This window comes from Macrotis lagotis, chromosome 6 (genome assembly GCF_037893015.1).
Source record: "Macrotis lagotis isolate mMagLag1 chromosome 6, bilby.v1.9.chrom.fasta, whole genome shotgun sequence".
In the NCBI taxonomy this organism is placed as follows: Eukaryota; Metazoa; Chordata; class Mammalia; order Peramelemorphia; family Peramelidae; genus Macrotis; species Macrotis lagotis.
In genome coordinates this window covers 16,263,346-16,289,291 of record NC_133663.1, presented here as the reverse complement: position 1 = coordinate 16,289,291, position 25,946 = coordinate 16,263,346, and the positions used below count along the sequence as shown (strand labels likewise).

The 25,946-nt window shown below is 39.0% G+C and overlaps 1 protein-coding gene across 2 annotated transcripts in view; it reads right to left on the bottom strand.

The window, feature by feature from the left end:
• Positions 1-25,946, bottom strand: part of KCNAB1 (potassium voltage-gated channel subfamily A regulatory beta subunit 1) — a 490,100-nt gene that overhangs the window by 64,215 nt on the left and 399,939 nt on the right. For both annotated transcript variants that reach the window (XM_074190799.1, XM_074190800.1), the window contains 4 exons: positions 25,218-25,262; positions 20,080-20,124; positions 16,585-16,628; positions 8,460-8,546 (listed from right to left, as the gene is read on the bottom strand). In XM_074190799.1, coding sequence (XP_074046900.1) covers positions 8,460-8,546; positions 16,585-16,628; positions 20,080-20,124; positions 25,218-25,262 — 221 coding nt within the window. The remainder of the gene's footprint in view (positions 1-8,459; positions 8,547-16,584; positions 16,629-20,079; positions 20,125-25,217; positions 25,263-25,946) is intronic.

Here is a 25,946-nt window from a genome sequence, read left to right as displayed (position 1 = left end):
AAATTCATCTACCCAATTACAATAATATCTCAAATGATAGTTACAAGACTGAATCATATAATACCATGGGTATTTTGTCATAAGACAAAAAATTACAAGTAACTCAAAGGTCTATGGAAAGACATATTGGGCATGAATAGACTTGCATCATAGGAAGGTTCTGAAAAATACCATGAAGGCTGAATGAATAGCAAAAAGATGTGCATCTGTCACATTGCAAGAATAAGAAGCTAAGAATAGATGATCCATTCCCTACTCTGGTACCCCTGAGATAGTCAAAGCACCTCCAGAAGATCTTCAGTGTTTTGGGTCCTAGTGGAGGATCTATGGAAATGCATGAATGAAATGGGACAGGATGATCCCACTGGGATAAAAGTGAGCAGAATGACAAGATAGGAAGGGATTACTTTATCAGTAGAGGGAATACTCATGCCAGTGACATCATGGACCCATTCTATCTTTTCAGGAAGCCAAAAGATTGTAAGAGATTGCAAATTTTAACACTTGAAGAGAACGTGGAGCTCATCCATTTCAATCCTTTCATTTTTTTTTTTTCAAATGAGGTAACTAAGCCCCAGAATGAATGGTTTAGCCATTCTCATAAGCTAGCAAAGCTGAGATTCAAACTCAGCTCCTCTGACTAGCAGATGAATGAATGCTTCAGAACAAAATACCCACATTAAATTCATACCAAGACACTGTTTTCATTTGAGCTCCTCCTTAATAAAATGGGGTTTTGATCTCAACTTTGTTATTCATTGACTCTATTTGAATGGAAACTTGAAGATCAGAGTAAAAGTAGTTCTTTAGGCCTTCTCTTTGTGAATACTGAAGCATGTTCTAGGTATCAGGACATATCCAGTCCTCAAGCATATACTGCCAGAGGAAATTCAGGAATATGAGTAGAGAAAGTTTCTGGAGCTGAGTTCATGGAAACTTTAGGTGACCCTTCCATAACTACCCTAGAACTTTGGCACCCTTCAATTTCAGAAGATGGGGGAATATGGCATTGGTGGTCGCCATGATCTAGAAGCTTGTTTGGACCATAATTAGGAGATTCTAGAAATATTACTAATTTGGACCAGATGAAAAATAGAATGGGTATGTTCCAAATTGTTCCCCATTTTGGGAAGTACACAGGCTAAAAGGTCAGGCCTCTTCTGACCTTGATCTGACAAACTTAATATGGCATAAGCTGCCCTTGAAGGATTTCTATAGTACCTGAAGACTTTCAGTCTGTGGTCATAGGAAGAATGATAAAGTGAAAGGATTAATGTGAGATTTGTCAGTGTAAAGAAGCAAACAAACACAAGGATATAACCACTCAAGTAGTGTGGGATAATCAAAAGAGAGTTGAACTTGGAGTTGAAAGGGACTTTGGTTCAAATCCTGCCTCCAACCTTCCTGCCTTCTTTTCAGATCCATCATATGATCACACAGCTATCACTGTTGTGTTGCAAGCCTAGTCTTCACTTCAAATGGAAAAAGAGATTGCCTGTACTGAAGATAGTGAGGAAAAACCCTCACCATCAATATGTTCATTTTTTTATTTTTTAGTTTTTTAGTTTTTGCAAGGCAATGGGGTTAAGTTGTTTGCTCAAGGCCACACGGCTAGATAATTATTAAGTGTCTGAGGCTGGATTTGAACTCAAGTACTCCTGACTCCAGGGCTGGTGCTCTATCCACTGTGCCACCTAGCTACCCCAATATGTTCATATTTCTAGAAGGCATTGGACTGATTACATTAACCCTCCGAACATCGTTGAACCTCCTAAAGAAGATCCCAAATCACTCAAAAGTTGGGCCAAGATAGAAAAATCAACTGGCTGAAAATTATCTGTTGCCCCAACTATGATATCACAGCCCATAGAACCTTCTCCAAACAACTAACCTATCAGTCTATAAATCTTGGAGTGACTCAGCAAATGAATGATGATTCACACCTAGAATTAAAAAGGAGAAATAGAGTAGTTGGATCATATTTGGAAGGAGAATTTAAGTTCTTTGAGGACAGGAGCTATTCTCATTTTTGTTGTTGAATTCCAGACTTCTGACATAATGCCTGGCTTACTAAATTGTGCTTATTATAGACTTGTGGAATCTAATTGAATAGAATTGAGCAATTCTTTTAATGACCCTAAATTTCTCCCTGAAACAGTCATCTTTTGTTTTTTTAAATTGCTATGCTACGTTAAGCCCATCCAGAATCAAAGCTGTACAAGGTTGATGAATGGAGATGACATAGATCAAACTCTCTGAACATTAGAATTAAATACTGGGTGACTGAGAGTTAGCTTGAGGCTTCTTTCACTCTAATAGGGATCAACCATAGATATGAAAAGGCTTTTGGATTTAGTTTACAACTCATTAGCCAAAGATGGACAGAGAAGAAGAAGAAAAAAAGTTAAAAGAAAAGGAAGAAGGGTGAGAATGAGGGAAGGAAAGAAGGAAGGAGAGGAAGAGAAAAGAGAAGCAGAAATAGGGAAGGAAGAAAAATGTCAAGGGAAGAAGGGAAAGAAGGAGGGAGAGGTAAAAGAAAAAAGAAAAGAGGGAAGGGGAAGAAGAGGAGGAAGGAGAAGGGGGAAGAGGAGAAGGAAAAAGAACTAGGGCTTGGGTTGATTTTTTCCAGGGAATCATAAAATATTCTATAGATGCCAGAGAATGCAACATAGACAGATGGCCCAGCAGATGCTGTAAAAGAAAAGCAACTTACTACTGGGTGAACTAAAAAAAACAAACAAGAAGGGCAGGGAAAAAGTAAACACTGTACTGTGGGCTGTCAGGACCACATCCCCTTGGCCTAAAAATTCTGGCTGTGCTCCCTAGGACTAGATAGTACAAATGAAGCATTCTCCCTCCTCTCCACCCTGCTGGGTTTGGCATAAAATTAATCTTTTGAGTAGACTTGTTTTTCTGTTAGCTTTTGCTTAAAAGCAGAGGCAGAATGGTGTTGTGTGATGATGTCTCCAAGGTGGGAAGGGGAGCCCTAACAGGCATGGCATAATTCCAAGGAATGTACAACCAACCGATAAGAGGTGGGAAGATGGGTGGCACTCTATTCTACTCAATCACAGGATTCACCTCCACACAACCATGACACTCTTCTCTCAGCTCTGACACACACTTTCTGCTATTCCAGCTCTTCCCACATTCCATTTTTCTGGGCTTCCCAGTGTCTCCCAGTAACTGTAAATCAACCATTACTGGGCATCGACCCACAGAAGCACCACTGTTGCCATTGGGAAAACTGTGCTCCTCCAATTCTTTCACCATACCCACTTTCTCCCAGTTCACCTGACTGAAGCAGAGAGGCACTTCCGTCCACTCTGGGTCAATGTCCTGTGAATGAGTCCCACCTCTCCACTTTTTGTTTGGGGAGAAGAGAGAGTCCCATGAGCAGTCATGGCTGGGTCATGATCTGCAAAGATCTCTACATTTTCTTCCATACCCTGCCCCTCCATTCCAATCTCCACCAAATCCAACCCTCTTCCAAATTTCTTCATCCTTCCTCGACCAGATTTATATTATCCTTTCACATGTCTAATCAGGTGCTATTTCTGTTTTCATTTGCTCTCCCCCCCCCCAACACTATGATGACAAGTTCACAACCTGGGTTGAGTCTCTCATCCCTTTTCCCAGGGACAATTTAAAAAACCCTAACTCTTCCAGATTTCCCCTTCTGCAATTCATGTTCCAAATGACTGCCAAAGTGATGTTTCTAATAACAAAGACTGACTTCATTACTCTCTCATCTTTACAAACTCCAAGGCTTCACACATCTTAAAGAAGCACACATTCAGTTTTTTTAATTGTTAAGGGTATATGATTTAAAAAAACAAATTTAGAGACTGTTGCAATAGTGACTAGAATGCACCGGGAGACTGAAAAACCTAGATTCAGAACTCAACTCTGCTCCTTAGTAGCTGTATGATCCTTTCTGGACAATCACTTTCCTTTTATGTGTGACATTCAATTCCCTATCACTTGCCCACTAAATTTTATCTGTAGAGATAGCAACCTCATTGGAGGGAGTACTCACTTGGAGAGTTCCTATAAATAATTAAATCATAGATGCTTCAGGTAATTGAGTATATCAAAAAGTTCCAAATGGGCTCAGAGTGTGGGATACAATAATAATAGCTGATGCTGTTCAGTTGTCTTTCAGTTATGTCCAGCTCTTACCCTTTGTGATATTATTTAGTGTTTTTTTATTCTTTTTGGTTTTTGCAAGGCAATAGAGTTAAGTGACTTGCCCACAGTCACATGGCTAGTCAATCATTAAGTGTCTGAGGCCATATCTGAATTCAGGTGCTCCTGACTCCAGGGCCCATGCTGTATCCACTGTGCCATCTAGCTACCCCTTTAGTGTTTTCTTTGTACAGATATTGGAGTGTTTGCCATTTTCTTCTCCAGCTCCTTTCACAGATGAGGAAACTAAGGCAAACAAGCTTAAATGACTTGCCTAGGGTCACACAGCTAGCAAGTGTCTGAGAACAGTTTGGAACTCAGCCCCAGAGTCCTATCCATATAGTGACCCATGCTGTACCCTATGGGTACTTTACCTTTTCAATATGTTCCTGAATAAATCTCCTTTTGAACCTGCCAGAATTTTAGGCTGTCGCAATTCCCAATGGACTTTGGAGCAGGTGCAGATTCTGTAACTGGTTCTGATCCACTAACCATGTGGTGAGGGGGAGTGTCTTTGATTGACAACACTTGACTAGCTGGAACTGGGATCCATTTAGAAGGCTGGAACCTATCCCTTCCCCTAATTTACCTTCTTCCTACCCAGTACTATCCCACAGAGAGAAGAGACAGAGCCCTAGGCCTTCCCTGTTTGAGGCCAAAAGCTTTGGAACCCAGACCTCAAGTTTTTATCCTGCTATTTGCTCTTCTATTCTAGGTGAGGGAGATGGCCTTGACATTGTGAGCCTTGAAAGCTTAGATGAGCAAGTGCCTGAGGCCTGGCCCTTGAACCAATGCTGGGCTTTTCAGTTGGGCACCCCAGTCCTGAGGATCTTAGAAGGAGGAGGGGGGCCTTCTGAGCCCACTTGATAGGGAGTTAAGACTGAAAGTCTTCTAGCTGTGATATACACCATTTGGAACTAAACTTGGCTGTTGTATGGATGTTGTATGGAAACTCAGTTGTCTAAGTCCAAGTTCTGCTGAAACAAGAGGGCATGGGGTGCACCAGGGGTGGGAGGGAAATGTTTGTGCTTCTGCTCTTGCTTTATCTTTGAAATAAATATTCTTTTGTAAAACCTAGTTGATGTTGTTTGGTAACACAGAATTTGGATGCTAATAACAGAGAGAACATACCAGAATGTGGGCTTGAGCCAACACTGGAGAAGATATACCCCAACTTTTCAGGGGCAGCCCCAGAAAATTAAGGGGGAAGATGTAGCTGATCTTGTCCTGGAAGACTGTCATCACTAGACATGGAGTAAAAAAAAGCTCAATGGGAGAATGTGTTTCCAGAGATGAGTTCTAAATTCAGAAGTCTCCTTGGGATCCAACAAGGAGCTAGCATAGGCCTTAAGACTCAGCAGTCATTGATTCTTTATTAAAAACCAAGGACAAAAGCATTGCTCTCCCAGGCACAGTGTGAGGCTCAGGTTGGAGCGTATTCAGCAGGCGTAATTGCTCATGGATGAGCTAGATAATCTCTCCCCAAAAAACAAAATGCCTTAATTGCTGTCAGCCATGGTGTCCGTGGGACTATCCTTTCCTTAAGCTGTGTGACATTCCATCACCTGCTTCTGAGCAAGAAGATGACTCTTGGCTTCCGAGACACAGCATTCCATATTCTTGGCCAACTTCGGATGAATCCCCATTGCTCACTGTTCTGGCATCCTTATTGGGTACCACGAACTTGGAGCAATAATGATGCCCCTTGATGCCAGTGGTAATCTTGCCAGGGTTCAACGGCATCAGGTACAGGGAACACAGGAAGCCTTCATGGCTTTGATTTCCCATATGGAAGATTATCAAGTGTACTCAGCTCATTAGTGCTTTGGACATTCATTTCAGAGTCACTAATGCTTCTTATTGGTAATTTGTAACTCCTGTGAGATGCAGGATTCACTCTATGAAGGTGACAATGTCTATGACAACCTCTTGTTCACATCTTGGATTTTGATCCTTAATTGAAGATATTCTGTACCGGTATTAGCATGAGTTAGTAGCTGACAATTGCCCCGTTTAATACATTCTTTTTTGGGGGGGGCTATTTGCAAGGCAATGGGGTTAAGTGAGTTGCCCAAGGTCACATATCTAGGTAATTATTAAATGACTGAGGTTAAATTTGAAGTCAGGTCCTCCTGACACCAGGGCCAGTGCTCTATCCACTGTACCACCTATCTGTCCTTGTTTAATACATTTCTTGTTGAATTCAATTGTTTTGTTTCTGCTACTGAGTTATTCCAGAAACCCTCAGAGCTCAGTTTCCCAATCAATCCAACCAGTATTGCCCTGGTCCCCCTCTTCCATTGCTATCCACCAAAATCTTCAAGGTTGAATTTAAATGATACCTCCTCCAAGATGACTTCCCTGGTTGGGGCATTATCTCTCCCTCCTCTATAAGATGTTGTACTTTTTTTTTTTAAAAAATGGTTCTCATCTTCTACTTCAATTCTTTACACATCTGCCTTATTCCTTCCTAGAGTCATATCTTCTTTAGGACAGGGACTGGCACTTATGTGTCCTATAGAGACTGAGGTGGGGATTTGTGCCAAATGGGTGCTTAAATACGAATTCACTGATGTGATGGCATTGGTGCCATCCCAAAGGGGATTCAGTCAATACAGGAAACAACATTGTGATTTTAGCCAAGTAGCCCTCAAAACTACCGCTTACATAGCAAGTTTTGCTAATTTCTCTTTGGTGATATGATTTTATATGTGATCGAGACATTTTCATTTTATATGTGATGAAGATTAGTGTAGCATTTTGTGTTTGAAATACATGCATATGTATATTTATGTATATATGTATCTTATTAATTTTTATAATATTTTTTGATTTATTCTAACACATAGCTAGCATGGAAGAAGCATTTCCGTCCCCCCCCCCCATTTTAATAATGCTATTTTTTTGGTATTCTAGCACATGTGTAACAAACTCCCACTTATCCAAGATTCAGACAACCAGAATGCTCCCAGACAGTAATAGATTATTTTTTTGCATGCTACATGAGATGCTTTATGGAAGGCCCCAGTTCAAATCAGCTGTGCCTTCCCATCCTCATTATAACCACGAAACCCATCACATCATATTATAATCTCCATATCTATTTAATCCAACACACATTTATTAAATACTGACTACCTACAGCACACTATAGCAGTCACTAGGAGCAGAATCAGAGATTCAGAGATAGAAGGGATATTTCTATAACCACTGGACATTATTTCTATTCTTCTTCTCTGCCTCAAACCTGGTAATGCTTGGTAAATTGAATTAAATTCAACTGAATTTTCAAATATTTACCATTGATCAAGGCAGTTATAGAGGGGAAAAGAAATAATATGGAAAGCCTTAAAAACTATCAGCTGAATTGGCCAAGAGGAGTAGGTAACTTGAACGTTGGCTCAAGGCTCTCTCATCACTAAGCCTTCTCCTCCCTGCCCAGAGATCATTGGAGAGGGAGCTGGGCCATGCATGGGTTGCCTGCTCTGCTGGCCCCACTGTATAATGACCAGGGTGGACTGTCCTCTGAGTGTTCCTTCACCCTTTTTCCCCATTACACTAAAATTCTTCAATATTACTCTGTTGAGACTCCCTTAGGAGTATTATAGGAGTTCAGAAATAGTCTTCTCTTGGATTTTTACTTGAAGTAAATCCTGTTGGCTTCCATTACTAGAGACAGAAATATAGGCAGGCCTAGGGAAGTTATTTATTTTGAGGGAAGTACCAAAGCTGACATAAGGATGGTCAGTTAATAAAATTCCTCAGTTAATTAATTTGCCTTTTTTAGTGGCATCACAAACAGAGGATGGACCTGGGGAAATGAACATAATTTGACAAGGAGAGTCAATCCATTCTCTCCTGTTGCCTTTTTTCTTTTTTTTAAGAAAAATGCAATGGTTAGTCAGAAGCAGCACCTCTTAAACTCCCTAAGGATTCTGTGATTAGATTTTAAGAGATCCATGAATATGATTAGGAAAAATACATCTTTTTTTTCAGTAGCCTCTATGTAAAAATTAGTATTTCCTTCAATTATGAATGAAGATACATATTATTCTGAGAAGAGATCCATAGTCTTTCAATAAAATTGTCTAAGAGTTCTATAACATAAACCTGATTGAGAGCCTTTGACCTAGAAGACCATGTCCTGAGGATTCACAAGTCTTTGAGGCCAATGGTGGCTACCCATTCACTTGGGCCCTCTATGGCCTGCTAGCATAGGGGTATCAAGCAGGTTCAATCACTTTTTTAACCAGGTAATGCTATTCACTGACCTTCCATGGGTGTGTTACTGTCAGGTCGATTGGCAAAGACAACATCCACGTATTCAAGCTGCAGTCGTTGGAGGGAACCCTTCAGTCCTACAAGAAGCAATTCACATTAGAAACACCTTAAAACCCATACTTGAACAAGTCAGTAACTCAACAAGGATTTATTAAACCCCTACTATGTGTCCATGGAGTACAAAAGACAGGCAAAAACAGACTTTGGACTCAAGGAGCTTACCTTCTAAAGGCTGAAGGGACATTAGCTGCATACTTTACCACATTTTAAAAAATGCCAAAGTGCTCCTCAGTTCATTTTATAGACTTTTGATCTTTTTTCAGTTATACTAATGTTTGTATTAGAAAACACATTTGAACCTAAAAACAATAAATGTTTGTTGTGTCAATAGTAATGTTCTTCAGAGACTCAAACATGTCTAGAGTCAGGTTTAAGGATAAAGACTGCCTCTCTTTTTTCCCTAAAAGGTTAAAATATGTCTTTATCCTAAGTTTAATCTCTCTGGGTCTCAGGTTCCTTAACTATAAATAATGGAATTGAACCGGAAGGTCTTAATCTGGTCCTGGTGGCTTATTTTCTGCTAGTTAATAGCTATTTTTATATATTTGGTTTCCTTTGTGATCCAACACTTAGCATAGTACCTGGTACCTAGTAGGAGCCTAATAAATGTTTGTTTATTTCTAGTTTTAATTTTATCTACTTAAAAATCTTGATTCTGAGAAGGGTTCTGTCAGCCTTACTGGGCTGTCAGTGGGGTCCATGTCACAAAAAAGGTCAAGAATCTGGAGAAGAAAGGCTCTATTTATAGCAGATAGCTGCTGACTCTGTTTCTATGATGCTAGGATTTGAATAACTTTGTTCCTTGTGCTCAGAGGGTTAAAAAAATTTAGAATTAAAAGAAAACTCATTATCCATCTAATTCTACATTCTTTGGAAGAAGTCCCTGAAACACTGGTAAGGTCTCTCTTAAGGGGTATTGGTAGTAATTGGTAGGTTCTGGGATTCCAATTCAGTGGTCTTTTTACTGCATATCAAAATTATTCCTCCAGCATCCTAGAGACCTGGAACATGCAAACATGGGGGGAGGGAGGGGATAAGTGATTGTTCAAGTAAGCAACTCCCAATGTGGGATCTCTCTCCATCAACCACAGAGTGCATATTACATAAATTCAATGGAATTGAGACCGACAAGGTTAAACCACTTGTCTAGAATCATAGTGTAAGAAATACACAGAGAAAGATACAGAAATATTAAATTCAAGAATAAATACATAGGAGCATCATAATGTATGGGAAAATGAACTGAGGGTTTGACCTAAAACAATAATCCATAGACATCATGGTTTGTAGAATCCCCAAATATACCAACATTTTATTTTCCTCCTTTAGAAAAACAATGAATACATTATGAATTTGGGGGAAAAAACCAAACTCAAAAACAGGAAAATAATGAGAGAATGAGAATAAGACCTCTGGGCCTGATAGCCACATCCCAGCTCTAATTACTTGGCTACTTGCTGTGAATAGTCAGAGAAATTAATTAATTTTGCTAAAACTAACATATTCTTGAAATATGGAGTATGATTCAATGCACCCACAAAAGAGAAATATTTTACCTGGGAAATAGTATTTTCTTATCAGCTTATTTAATTACATGGGAGGACTGAATATTTTAAATTTGTTTTTTTTATGTGTGTAAAATTCATTATATGTTAAATGAAGCTCTTAAAAATTTAAATGTGATTGATTTGATTTGGCTTTTTAGCTGACTTATAAGCCAATCATCTTTTTTTTTTCTGAATGGAAAGTGAGGGGTCAGAGTATAGTTTGGGAAATGTTTTGTCACTGACATGACAATGGATAGCCAAGAGTGAAGGTCAGACTCACTTAGAGTAGTTTAGCTCCAGTTACATTCTTGGAAGAGCTAATGAGGTACAGGTTAGTAGGAGACTAGCAACCTCAGATATTCTGAATTCTCATACCTGCTTTTAACCCCAGAATTGAAATTTCCTCCTCTGCTTCTATGGTATCCTCAACCTAGAGTATTTCCCATAATTCATCCCAGTGGGTGCTTTGAAGCTCCTAAAATATTTCTTAGAAGAAAATCAGTTTAATTCTTTTGAATATATATCAGAATTTCCCTACTTTAGAGCTCTTCTGGGCAAAATTTATCCTGAAAAGAATTTATTTCCTTCAAATAAACTCCATGGTTTTGTGGTATCACTTTTTCATTCCTTTTCAATAGGACATCCCCAATTCTTTTTTTTCCCATATACTCATGAAGTTTTTAGTGCATGTTTATATACATATCCCCCCCCCCAAAGGTTGCCATTAGAAATTCAGATGAGCTCATGATACTCAAAAATATCCCAAGAAAGTTGTGGATTAAAGGACTTGGGAGGGCCAAATCATAAATTCAAAGTCCTGAGCTACTTAAAGGAAGTTTGAAATGAGCCCTTTTGGCAAAGGGAAGCCTCCTGTAAGATATTTACTTTTAAGTTTGCATTTGGGCATCCTGCCTGGACCTGGAATGTTTACAATGTTAATTCTTTTGTAAAAAGCCTTTTGTCATATACACTCCCCCCCCCCCCCCAGGAAAAAAAAATGCAAGGGCAGCATGTTCATTGTCAAGGGCACACCAAAATGGTGAGGTTAGCCCTGCCAGGGCTTTCATGGGGATCAAGGGAGAGATAACTTCTTTAAGTGTTTCTGAAATCATAAAGCCAGTTTTCATGTCAAATCTTAAATTCCTTAGCTTCCTTTAAAGCTCAGGTTCAGATATTATCCTTCACAAGAGGCCTTTTCTTAGCTCCTCAGATATCAAGGTGATTCAGTGGATAGAAAGTTAGATCTGGAGTCAGCAAGATCTGAGATCAAATCTAGCCTCAGATATGGCTTTGTGATCCTTGGCAAGTCATTTAACTTCTGTTTGCCTCAGTTTTCTTATCTCTAAAATGGGGAATAACACTAGTAGCCATCTCTCCAGGTTGTGTAGATCAAATGAGACAGTATTGGTGAAGTATTTATATGTAATTATTTAATATTAATTTTATATATAATAGGTGCAAGAGAAACACTATTAGGATTATCATAACTTTGCCTTGATGTGATTTGGATCACTTTGCATTTAGACATCTGGGTCCCCATTTCATCTCTCTCCTCCCTCCAATATAGGTTAGAATATAGGTTACTTGACTGTGAGTACTCTTGGATTTTATTCTATCACCTTGGACAGCACCTAGTACCAATGGCAGGACGGAGGGGATTCTATTATTTCACTAGTATAGGGAAATTGTAGGGAGAAAGTTTTCTTTACTGATTCAGTTGAACAATTTACATTTTTGGAGAGTTGGGGGAGGGGCAGTGAGAGATTAAGCAATTTACCCAAAGTTCCTCAGCCAGTACATGTCAGAGAAGACCATAATTCAGCTCACTATCTTCTAGCACTTACAAGTATTGGTAAATTGGGATTTAATAATTAGGCAAAGGGAGAATAAGATCCCAGTTCCCTTCTATTGTTCATGAAACTCTTAGATAGATTCTCTGATTTACTGAATCATTTAGAAGTCTCATTTTCAAAATATTCCTTTTATAATGGTAGATATTCACCTAATGAGTTCTACAGTCAGATTTGGCAAAGAAATAATGGAGCATTTAAGTATTTGATGGGAATTTTGTGTCATTTAAATAAAGAAATATCCTACCCTCTTTGATAGGGAGCATGAAGTATTAGTGCGATTCCCAATATTTTTGTTATAGTTTTAAGAACCCTTAACATCTACAGCAGCAGCAGCAATAACAACATTTTGTGACACCTACCCTGAGTAATTTAATATATTATTCCTAATTATTTATTATGATTATTTAGTATGAATCCCTTGGACCATTTCTGAGCCACTAATCTATCACCATTAGAATAGAATATCAGATCTGCAGTCAGGAAGACCTGCTTTTTGAATACTGCCTCAAATACTTGCTCCCCAGCTGAATGAGATTGCCTAAGTGACTCAGTTCCCTCATCTGTAAAGTGAACAGCATGGTTCTGATGGCCTCTAGGGTCCTTTATAGATTTAATTCTCAACATGTATGAATATTCTGTTGTAACAATCATAGAAATTTTAGAGAATATTGCTCTTATCTGGAACAAAGACAGGACTTTTTGTTCACTGTGTGTGGAGCTATTAATGGGAAGCTTTCTAAGGTCATTTATGGAAAAACAAAGCTCATTTTGCACTTTTTAAACTGTGTTGCTTGACCAAGGTCATCCCTCTACTCTATTTCCCAGATACAGGGCTGACTACATGTAAATTTGACTTCTGGCTCAAGGCTCTTGTCCTAGCCTCTAGAAATTCTCATTCTTCTTCATTGGGCAAATTTAGAACAGTAGAAAGCAAAGTAAGGGAAGCTGGATTGGATACACACACACACACACACACACACACACACAACATATACATATATACATATGGAGAAAAAGATGGGGGAGAAAAAGACTCAACAGATGGAATCCCCAGGAGGCAGTGCTCAATGAATAAGCCGGTAAGGGAAAGGTCAAACTCATATGGGGGCTGGAGAAATTAGAGCTCTGTCCCTCAAGATCAGCATGAAACCTCAGACTATGGCAAGGGTCAGTGATGTGAGTCAATCACCAGAAAGTTGGGTGGTGGTTTGGTTTTTTTTAGGAGAATAAGAGTTTCATTCAACATCTCTGCTTTTAAGTGCCACCCACCAAAATGGTGCCTTGAGTCAGTGGCATCCCAAGTGCAGGGGTTGATGAAGAATTGGGGTGCTGAGCATGAAGTTTCCAGACTTATGAGTCTAAAGATCTGCTGATTGTGTCTTCCTCCTAGTTCTCATTATTTTCTCATTATGGTCTGGCCATATATATTTTTAGAAGTGTATCTTTCTTTTCTATTTATGGAACCTTTCTGCCTTTTTTCCTCAGCTGAAATTGTAGATCATAAAATCTTTTTTAAAAAATCCAGTTCTTGGGGCAGCTAGGTGGTGCAGGGGTGGCTAGGTGGCACAGTGGATAGAGTACGGGTCCTGGAGTAGGAAGTGCCTGAGTTCAAATCAGGCCTCAGGCACTTAATAATTACCTAGCTGTGTGGCCTTGGACAAGTCACTTAACTCCATTGCCTTGCAAAAACTAAAAAACCAACCCAGTTCTTAAATCTCAAATTTTTTCTGGTTTAAGTTAATATTCATTTCTGGGACAGTCTCATTTGGGCTAGACTGGTTTGCTCTTCTGGAGAGATGAACTCCTCAGAGAACAACTATCAAATTCACTTAGGGAAGGGAAATTTTGAGTATTACTATCAAGCTTTATGAAGTCTGAGTAAAATTGACTTTACCAAAAAGAGATTCTGAAATTATGCACAAATGTAGAGAAGATTAAAGTAGTGGGAATTCAATACTCTGCTTTATCTCTTGGTATATAGGATCAATCCTTCTCAATTTCTTTTTTGTTCTCTTCAGTTTTACCCTTTGCCTTCCTTACTGATTTTCATCCTATCTTATTCCTTGAATTGAAAAAAAATTCCTCATTTCCTCTTTAGAGGATGGTGATAGTAATTAACTTTGCTTCTTCTGTTCATTTAGAGTCAGATCTTTTCTACATTGACTAAGTACAGTTATAGGTCAGCTGTGATGGTCAGTGAAGATATAGTAAGTGAGAGATAGTTGGGCGTTAATATTTTACAAAGCCAAGTTGACTATTGGGATCAAAGGAAGACATTATTGTCCTATCATACTTTGTAGAAGCCCCAATCAGAAGGGATTTCACTGAGAATCCCTCTACAACCATGAAATGTCTCTTTGCTCTGGTAGCAAGATTTATTTTGGCAGCTAAATTTCTGACGAGAGATGGGTTGAACAGTGACAGGAGCTCAGGGTCCTTGGAGCCTGCATCTGGTAAGTGGTAAAAAAATTAATGTAAAACAACGACAAAGAAGTAAGCAACCTGGGTCATAGTTAATAATAATGACAATAGAAAAGCATTGGGGCGCTGTGAATGGAGAAGTTAACTTAGGAAACAGGAAGACCTGGATTCAAGTCTTGCTTCTGATATATACTGGATGAGCCATATAATTGCCCAGTGTCCCCAGGCAATTCTGTCAGTCTCACAGAGGGGGCAATTTTGCCTTGGTAAAAGGAAAGAATTCACAAAGAACTCACAGGTGTAGTCCAAATCAATGATAATGATGATAAAAATAAAACAAACTAGTTAGCACAGTGGACAGAGCCCTAAGTACAACTCCAACCTCAGACACTTTCTAGCTGTGCCATCCTGGGCAACTCACTTAACTGCCACCTGCCTCAGTTTCCTCATTTGTAAAATGGGGATCATAATAATACCCACCTTCTAGGATTGTTATGAGAATCAAATAATATATTTATGATGTGCTTTCTATTTATATATTTTGTTATAACCATTATATTTATTAATATAAATATTATATGCTAATATTACAATATTATATATAATTCTTATATCTATTACAATATTTCCATGCAAATAAAATATGAGTGGTCATACTCTTTAGAAATAAGTGTTTGGGACCTGACAGGAAATAACTAATAAATATTTATTGGATTAAATTCAGGTAAATATATTCCTTAAGGAAAGGGTAACAAATGGCATTGAAGTAAAATATTTAAGGAGTGTCTAATGCATGGGCTTTTCTGGATGGGAGGGGAGAAGTGGGCAGAAGCACAAATAGACTAGTAAAAAAAATACAGTGATTTGATGAGCCACAAGGAAGTTCTGTTCCTAGCATCATCTCTTCTCTTAACTTGAATTCACATTATGTATAGTTACTTATCTATGCACATGTTGTAAGCTCCCTGAGGGTTGGAATTGTTTCAAGATTTTTTGTTTGTTTGCTTTTCTTGATATTGCCAGGAGCCTGGCACTGTGCCCTCCATATAGCAAGCATTGGATAAGGGTTTTTTGGATTAAATTGAATAAATGAACAAGTGAAAACAAACCAAGAATTAGAACTAGATGAGCAACTTTTTTGAGGAGATAAAACAGAAGACAAAAGGAGGACAGAAAGGACGAATGGAAGGGTGACCACTAAATTAATGAAAAATGATCTTGAAAACTTCCCTGACTAATGCAATTCTATACTTTAAAAAAATTTAGGAAAGATGCCTTCTCACTTTTGAGAGATAAAAAGATCTTGTGAGAAATACTGTTTTGTGGAATTAATGAGTAAAGTGGCTTTCTTAAACAGAACACAGTTAATTTTTTTAGGGTTTTCCCATAGCTCTTACAGGTTTTTGTGAGATCAAATGAGATAAGATGATAGTCGGGCTTTAAAGAACTCTGTAAACGTTAGTCATCATCCTATCCCTTTTATTTTTTATTTTATTTACAAGACAGGTTAAGTGACTTGCCCAAGGTCACAGGGTAATTATTATGTGTCCTGGAGTCCCCCTGACTCTTAGACCAGTGCTCTATCCACTGCACCACCTACCTGCCCCTACCCCCTTTATTAACACTTCTTTTTAAGCTCTAGGCAAGAGATTTCAATCAGCTCCCAAATGGGAAATAGTTTCTTTCACGTCCCATATTGTCTCCCAGATGGTGTTGATGGTCCAATGAGAAGACAGAGAACTATGCATTGGGTCAGTTCAGAGGAGGATTAAGAAAGGAGGTCCATGCAGAATTTACATCAACTGAGCTCCATTTCAATTCAGTCATTCTCTATCTGTATGACATTAGACAAGTCACCTTATAAGCTACCAGGTCATGTTTTTTTCATCTGTAAAATGAGGGTCTTGTACTAAGTAATAAATTAAAAGTCCCCTTCTATCAGTAGCTCTATTATACGGTCTTCATTTTTGACAAGAAAGAATTCTTGGCCTGCAGAAGACTAGTGAAGAAAAGTATGGCCACCTCTGGGTACCATTTTCATCATATTGGTAGCAGCCTCTCCATGAGAATCTTTTGTTCTATTAGTTAAGTTTACAGAAACTGGAACAACCACAGCCCTTTCCATTGGATATTTGGAATCTCTCCAGGCTGTTTGGGGCTGCACTGGTCAAATTCTTTTCCTTCCTGAATCATTAATTCAAAGAATGCAGTGGAAGAGAAGAAAAAATACTCACCTTCAATGATGTGTTTTCGTGACAATCCTCTTTCCGTTTCAGCTCTGCCAAGATAAAAGAGGCAAATGACTGTGAGTGGGGGTGGTTGTTGGATGGGGCTTTTTTCCTGTTCTAGGAGTACTGAAGAAAAATGTTCTCACTTAGACAGACCTGCTAATTTTATACACTGTTCTCAGCAAATAGTGCATGCTGGGCGTGTAGAGACCAGGGAGGAGGCTGGCTTTCAGTGAACTGAGCCCTTTTTCATTGAAGTCCCAGTGAGATAAATTAAGCATGGACTGTTACAGGGACATTACCATTTATCCTCAACAATGCTGCATTTCCCCTATAACACAGGGATATTCACAGCACCCACATACGGTCTATTTAATAGAGTTTCAGCTCTCCCCATGTTCTTTTCTTTGGAAGCGGGGTAAAAGAAGGATGGGGACTGATGACTTTAATCATACCACATAATTGCTTCAAAGGCACTATGTCAAATATAAATCTATTCCATACAGAGGGACTCAAGTTTCCTAGGTGATGAAACCCATCTTGGTTCTGGCAGTAAGTGGAGAGATTGAGCTGCTGGCCAAGTTATTCACCTGGCAGAGAAGATTCTAAAATTTGAGAATGTTGAGTCAAGTGGCAACCAACTTCCTTGAGGAAGCCTCTCCTCAAGTCTTTTAAGTCACTGCCCACAGTGAGCTGATTGAAAATGATTTGTACTGGAAAGATGGTAGGTAAACATTTGTTTCTCACCTTCACTTCTGTAAGAACTATAGATTAGATGTTTATAACAGATACATGCTAGGAAGCATCAGAGATAGATGCAAAAGTTATCACTTCTGAGGTCAATAGCCAAATAAGAAGGTGAATATATTAACTGAATTGTTGATTTTCCGGAGAGAGTAGCAGGCATTCATCATATCTCACCTTAATTTTTAGGTTTAAGAGCCATATTGTTCTAATTCTTGGTTCTGATACTCGCTGTTAGATCTGGAATAATTTCAGTCTCTGTGCCTCAGTTTCCACATATGTAAAATGGGTTATATGTAAAATCTATTCTTTGAAAAATCTGTATTATAAGGAAATCATTGTATGAATGATAAATGGCTGTGTAACTATGAGCTATTCACATTACTATTAATATAATTATAGGTATCATTTATTTTGGGTATTATCACAGTACCATTATTGTTTTCCATAGAGACTGAGACATAATTTAACACCAAAGAATCTCAAATTAAAAAAAAAACTGGTGAGCTCTCCCAAGATTCACTTATTGATCCCCATTTTGTTGAACTGCATAAATGAATAGATTGACTCCTCTGTGAAAGGAAACCCAGGGCATGGATTTCAGAGGCAGAAGATATATATTAGAGATCAACTAACCTCAGACCTGGGGTCTGTGAACAGGTTTTTAAAAGTATTTTGATACCTGTATTTCAATATAATAGATTTCCTTTGCAATCTTCTGTATTTTATGTTTAAAAAAACATTACTCAGAGAAGGAATCCTCCATAAGCTTCTCCAGAATGCCAAAGAGGCCTGTGACTTCCCAAGTGGCAAGAGCCCTTTGATTTATTCTAACCAATTCATTTTAATAAAAATAATTTACATTTGTAATTCACTACATTTTTTTTTTTAGATTTTTCAAGGCAATGGGGTTAACTGGCTTGCCCAAGGCCACACGGCTAGGTAATTATTAAGTGTCTGAGGTCGGATTTGAACCCAGGTACTCCTGACTCCAAGGCCAGTGCTCTATTCACTGCGCTACCTAGATGCCCCATTTCACTAAATTTTACATGGTATTTTAGTAGATGAGGAAGATGAGTCTCCCAGAAGTGAATTGACCTATCCAAGGTTCTAGAGCTCAGAATTTGAATATAAGTTCTTGGGGTCTATAGCCAGCATTATGGAATGCTGTTTCCTTTGGGAAACCCTTGCCTTTCAGCCACAGTTTAGTTTACTGTTCCTCCTCTAGATCCTGGGAGCACCCCATGCAAACTGGGGGTTCCCTCAGACTTCCCACTTTTTTACATTGGGGAGTCACCTTTTTTTTGCAAGGCAATGGGATTAAGTGACTTACCCAAGGTCACACAGCTAGGTAATTATTATTAACTCAGGTCCTCCTGCCTCCAGGACTGTTGCTCTATGCACTGCACCATCTAGCTGCCCTGGAGAATCACCTTTTAACCAATAAGACTACTAAGAGATAGATTTTCCTCTACACAATTAAAGGTGCGGTCGGCCACAGGCCAGATCCCTGCCAATATCCTGGTTCTCAGAAAAGATTTTCTCCTGCCTAGTACATTAGGCAGAAGGGAACTTACTAAGACATAAATTTAAATTGTGGATGAAATGTGTCTACTGCACCAATTTCCTTTGGACAGCCTCTATTGTGAAAGACAACAATAAACTATCCAGCCCGTATTTCTTATGTAAACTAGATAATACTATATTACTCAACGAAATCATAATTCTTCCAGGCTGTTGTCTCTTCTGTGCAGTTCCTAAAATAAAAGCCAAGCTTTGGGTCCACAGCAAAAAGCCAAAACAATAGCCTAGTAAACTAGAACAAGGCAGATGCTATAAATTTCCATTATTCATATGTAATACTGCTTTATTTATATTCAAACTGCATTAGAGTATAAATCTAAATGCTATCTCTCCAACTTCATATTCACTGTGAGCTTCCAAGAGCCAAGGAAAAAATATCTTTTCTCTCCTCATGGAATAGTCTTGACAAGACTCTTTCCTCTAGATTTTTTTTTATCAATTTATCAATCACAGGTATCAATCACAATAAGGGTTTTCCAGTCCCTTCACCTTTCCACATTTCATGAGACTAGCACAGGGCAAACTAACCTACCAGTAGATGGTAGAGCTTACAGGGTTATGCATTTTCCCAAATGTCCAGCCTGCATCATTCTGTTAAATAATGTAGCTACAACCTGAAATGCAAAATATGAGCAGTAGAAGTCAATTCTGTCAGGGAAGTTTGGATGGCATGTCCACAACAAAGAGAGGATTTCTCTTTCATTTGACTTGACCCCAAGAAACATGGAAATCCCATTTTTGTCTCCATTGAGATGGTTCTTTGATTGTAGTTCTCTGAACTCACCACAGGGAGGAGGGATCACAGCACAAACCCAGGGGCAGGCCAGATGGTTTTCACTTTGCAATAAAAGTTCTGTGCATTTTGGCATCTTAGAGGGGCTTTCCTTCTTGTTGAAAGTTGAATCATGATTTTGAATCAGAACTACAGGTGAAAATGCTGTTTGGAAATCTTGACTTTCTAATTATTCTAGAACACTGGAGTGTCATCTTCCATTTCTTTGGATTCATTTTGCCCAAGTCTAACAGAAGGCCAATCACTTTGCTAAACATTCATTTTTCACATTTTATCTTTAGGTGAGAAAAAGATTACTCCCATGGATTTCAGTACGTGGATAACAGTTGTTTTCAAAATGCATTGCTAACAGAAGGGAGGGTTAGATATAATCTACTTACTTTCCACCCCAGTAGAGTTTGGTTGTTATGACCAGGCTGGATCTCCTGTAAATTAAAAAAATCAAGAAAAAAACATATCAGTGCCAAGATAAAGCCCATACAATCTTAGTATTATTACACTATCAGAAAGTTTCACATTGGAAGTTTCTGCTTAAAGATATAAACTGTTTATCTGACACTGTTGGCATTTTGACCATAAAGGGCAAAGTAAAGAGGAGGAGCTAGATACTGGTGGGAAGAAGCTAAACAAGGGTGGGTTGGTGTCAGTTAAGTGATGGTTCAAAGGGGTAGAAGGTGAAGGAGAGTGGGTAGAGAAAGCTAGGCAGTGATGGTGGGGGTGGAAATGGGTTAATAAAGGAAACCTTTAGAAACACAAATAGGTTGCTCTTCTGGCAAATATTTTTGCTAGGCTATTAACCACTTAATAAGAGCAGCTAGCACTTATATAGTTTTTTAAGGTTTACAAAGCATTTTCAAGATAGTTCATTGAATCTTCCCAACAATTCTGGGACTCTAGGTGCTAGTATCATTCCAGTTTTACAGATGAGGAAACAGGAGACAGGTCAAGTGATTCACGCAGGGTCACATAGCAATTAAGTATCCAAGGTTGGATTTGAACTTCTTGATATCAGGACTGGTGATCTATCCACTGAATCTCATAGACACACTTACTATAGACATCAATCCATACCCACCTCCTAGAGAAGGGACAGGAAAGAATTCCAAATTTTCCTTTTCCATGACCAATGTGCCCTAGTGGTCCCCAAAGCTGGCATCACTTCTAAACTGGATAAAACTCATCCATAGAATTTGGCCAAGTTAACGTTAAATAAAAGTTGTGATAATAGAAATGTTATTTACTGGTTGAAATTTTCTTTAAATACTTCAACAAAGTATAACTTGTTTTTAATAAAACAATTGCATAATCTTAGGTTCAAAGTTCCAACACCTTCACTAGGAACAATCTATTCATCAGGTGCCCCTACTTCAGGTTGTATGAAGTTGGTGTACTTGGTGGATACCATCTGTACAGGAATATTAGACCTGGGATTACTGGAAGAAATCTAAATCACCTCATCTGTTATGTGCATCCCTGGCATGACAAGCCACTTTTGAGGTTCATAGAACATGTGATATCCTTTGGGGACTTACCTAAGAAATTGATTTTATTTCTTGAGAAACATAATTCAGTTTGATTCTTCCAGGAATAAGAAAATCCCTAGTCATGGTTTCAAAGTCTTAAAACTATTTGAGACTTTGAATGAGTGATATCCATGTCTCTACCTGCTGAGCAAGAGGTACTGACTGCTGGCACTGGAGCATGAAAACTTCTATGGAAGCCCACTATGATTATGAAAACCAACATACATCATGCTGATAGTTCAAGAAAGGTGGTTGTACAGAGGAAAAGCTGAAAAGAATGTCATCAACCCCTTCCCTTATCCTCTATTTCTCAAGCACTAATTTGAAGGATTGTTGTTGAGGAGTTGTCCATATGGTAAGGAGGCATTATTACTACTAACTCTGTGTGACCATGGTCAAAGCACTACAGTTCTCCAGGCCTCACTTTCTCCATCTGTAAAATGAGAGGATTGGATTAGATGACCTCCAAGGTCCCTTCTACCTTTAAATCTAAGTTTATTGTCTGGATCAAGGTCCCTTTCTGATATCTGTATGACCCTGGCCCTTTCCCTCCTATGGGAATCAGTGTCTAGATATTATTATAGATGAACTTATCTTTCATTTTCTTGGGCTTATTAGAGCAATAATTGAGCATATAAAAACAAATCTATTTTATGGAATGAGACTTTTAGAAATATTTTCTAATCTTTTATAAACTCCAAGATATCAAATGTAATCGATGTAGGGATCATGATTATTCAGAGACATTATGAAAAAATCTTAATGTCTTATTAAAATGAGTTACTTAGAACATCAAAAAAGCTATTAGCTACTCATTTGCAAGATCTGGGCTTTCTTTGAGAGATTTGGATTAATGACCACCTGCTATGTTTTAGACTTCAAAATAACAAGTAGAGATAGCAATCATAAATAGACCCCCCACACACTTGTATTGCTATGGGGTAATAACTCCTAGGTTGGAGAAGCAAAGAAAAGCTGTTTATTACCAGCCCCATGGGGCTTTTATGAACTGGCAAGAACACTCTGTGCCTAGCTGATCTTTTTGGTATTCATTTGCCAGACTGAAATCCCATACACATTATATGTAAAACTACGAATACAACTATATTTATTACACATTGCCTAGTATTTAGAAGTGAGCATCTCTAAGCAAATAGCTACATAGAGCAGGCTTAATGTCCTTACTTGGGGTGGCTAGGTGGCACAGTGGATAGAGCACCGGCCCTGGAATCAGGAGGACCTGAGTTCAAATCAGGTCTCAGTCACTTAATAATTAAGTGTGGCCTTGGACAAGTCATTTAACCCCACTGCTTTGCAAAACCCCCCCAAAAAATCCTTGCTGCTGATGGTAATGAGGATAGGGACTGGACCTATTTCACTAATATAGGGAAATTCCAGATGATGAAACTCCCTCTACTGGTGTGGGTCAGCATCCTTTCTGAAAATTACAGGCCTGCAACTGTAATTTTAGAGCACCAAAAAGCTGTGAATTGTCCAAAGCCACATGGATAGAGAGAGAGAGAGAGATGTATAATTTAAGCCAAGTCTTTCTGATTTCAAGGCTATATACCTCCAACCTCTATCAAAAATAACAGTACACCATTTGTTTAGTTGTCCAGATATGTCATGCCAAATGAGGAGATAGAGAACCCTTTGACCTAATTCTATCCACCATGGTAGAGTAGGAATAGACCATGTAATAAGAGTATCTGACTGGGAAGGGGGAAAAGTAGTGATTTGTGAATCAAAGGACTTGGGTTCAAATCCTATGTCTAACTTTTTTTTTTTAGTTTTTGTAAGACAATGGTGTTAAGTGACTTGCTGAAAATCACTCAGGTAATTATCTGAGGTTGGATTTGAACTCAGGTCCTCCTGACTCCAGGGCTGGTGCCACCTAGCTGCTCCCCACTTCTTAACTTTTACTACCTTTCTGACCATAAGCAAATCAGAAACATCCTGAGTCTCAATTTCCCAAACCTATAAAATATGGATGTTGAGAAAGATAACCATTAAGTTCCATTCTAGAGCCATGATCTTGTGAATTCTTTCTCATCTTACCATATAAGTAAACCAGAGCAAATGTCCCCAGGGTATGGGCAGTGTATAAGCTTCCTCCCCACCCCCGCCCCCCCCCCCCCCCGCAAGATATAGCAACTATATTTTCACAGAGGCATGCTTCCTGCTCAATTGAGTCCCTGTGTGCTTGCCTTATGGATGATCCATTCATGAGGTTCCCCTACTTCAGGTTTTACAAAGCTGGAGTACTTGGTGGATACTATCTATGCAGGAAGTACTAGGAAAAAGAGAATCTATTGCTGCCTAAGCCCATATTCTCCATGATAGTTCCAAGGGATGTGGGGGGTGGTGGTAAGAGGGGGTGATCATGCTAAGATGGATAAGGTAAATGTATTTTGCAAATGGCTCTTCAGTGACCAGTGTACCCTCACTGTCTAAGAATAGCTCAGGGGGCAGAGGAATGAACAAGGTTGAAGGGGAGGATGGGAAAAGAACAACTTCTTGAGTTAGACACTTTTCTAGATTGAATCTAAAACCTAATAGAAAGTATGTGTAGGGGCAGCTAGGTGGCCCAGTGGATAGAGCACTGACCCTTGGAGTCAGGAGTTTACCTGAGTTCAAATCCAGCCTCAGACACTTAATAATTACTTAGCTGTGTGGCCTTGGGCAAGCCACTTAACCCCATTTGCCTTGCAAAAACCTAAAAAAAAATATAAAGTATGTGCATGGAGGTGGCCCCAGAGCATACTCTACCAAGTTGTTTTCACTGAGGACCATTAGTATTCTTTACTTGGCTATCAGTGAGTGTTTTGCCAAATAAAAGGAAGCTAGAGATGATTCTTCTCTTAATCTGATTCTGCCCCCTGTGTAGAATCATGGAAAGGACTGTGTCCTGCCTACTTGACCTCACTATGACTTAGCAGACTCAAGTTAGTCCACAGAAGAGAGTACTGGCTTGGGAACCAGAGGTCTCTATTCAAATTTAAGCTCTATTAAACAACTGGCCACATCACCTTTCTGATCTTCAGTTTCCTCATATGTAAAATTGGGTGTTGGATCAGATTTGAGTTTTCTTCATAACTTGTGTTTCTTTAGAGTTAGAAAGAGGAATCCTTGACACTGACTGGTATGACCAGAGGTTTGACCTCTCCAAGTCTGTTTCTTCCCCTGTAAAATGGAGCTAATGATACTTCTAGCTACTTCATAGGGATTTTGTGAGGATCAAATCAGAAAATGTTGGTAAAGTGCTTTCTAAGTCTTGAAATCCATCCAGTCCACCCATCTTTCTTATATCTTCCATTAATATTGGCTACTATCACTATAATTTCCTCCATGTCTTTGGATCAAAGGAGGAAGGAGCTTAAAGAACAATTGTGTGAATAAACAAACAGGCACAGGATTCATCTCAAAGGCTTTGGCGTCCACACTTCATTGTATGCAGGGAGATTAGCAAAATAAACAAAGCCTATAGTTTAATTAATCTGCAACTTGCCTACTTGTGTTTCTTGCTTAATTAGGGGGAGGGGGGGACCAGAAGCCATGAAAAATGATATTTTCCTTTATTAAAGAACTCCTATGAAAAGCCTCCTTTATACAATACTCGGGCCTAATGGGTTTTAGAGCTAGAAAATGGAAAGTATCTCAAAAGCTCAACCTCCTCATTTTACTCGTGAGGAAACTGAGGTCCAGGGAAGTTGAGGGTCTTGTCTACACCCTGGCCATCCTCATCCTACTGACTCAAGAACCTGGTCTCTGGATTTTGATGTGTGAACTTTTGTCGTATCTTGCATGGAACCCAGATCCTCTGGAATTGTGTTATACTTTGTGGTTATGCTGTTATTTCTTGGAGCATCCTAAGGATCCTGCCCTCTGTCTTGTAACCATCAGAATAGTTTTTATGTCTTGAAATCAGGTTCTTTGACTTGTCCTGTTCCAGACCCCTTCCCTTCCAAACATCCCATCCTGGTCATGAGCCATACCTCCATCCCTTCCTCTTGATGATGCTTCCAAGGATCACTTCAGCCCTAAAAGGGAGGGTGGAAAGAGAGAATGCTTTAGTATCACATCCTGGAAAGGCACAAGTCTATTTTTTAAGCCTATTCCTTGTTTGGTGTTCAGTCACAAAGCTCCTAAAATAGACTCTACTCTGCTTGTGTTCACAATTTCCGCTGTTTCTGCTGGTGCCTGCAGAACTCAACTATGGAACAGTCCCAGCTGCCTGCCAACTGATGACTTCCTGGAGGGAGGGAGTCTGCTCTCTCTGTTTCTAAGAAGTCCAATGGAATCATTTGGCCATTGGACTTGTCTATAAATGTCACCCTTGGGAAAGTCAAATTGAAATCATGAATTCCTTTCTAATTGTGACTTTGGTTTCTAAGGCCCAATCCCCCCTTCCCCATTTTCCCCACTTAGAATTGTTGCAACTCATTCCGAATTGTGATGAGAAAAGAAAATTGGACAGAAAATTGAAAATAAGTATCCCCAGATCCAAGAACAATAGGTAAATTTTAGACCCCGAGACTATGGAGCAAAGGGTATCAGGACCAGATTATGAAAGGAGACTCAGCAATGGCAGGGCCATTGTCCCTAGCTCTCTTCCTTGATGGAGCTTATTCCATTGCCTGGTACAATACCTGGATTTACTCTCCATTAGTTAGCAATCTCTCTCTTCCCCCTTTTAAATTCCCAATCTGACCATACTCTATTCC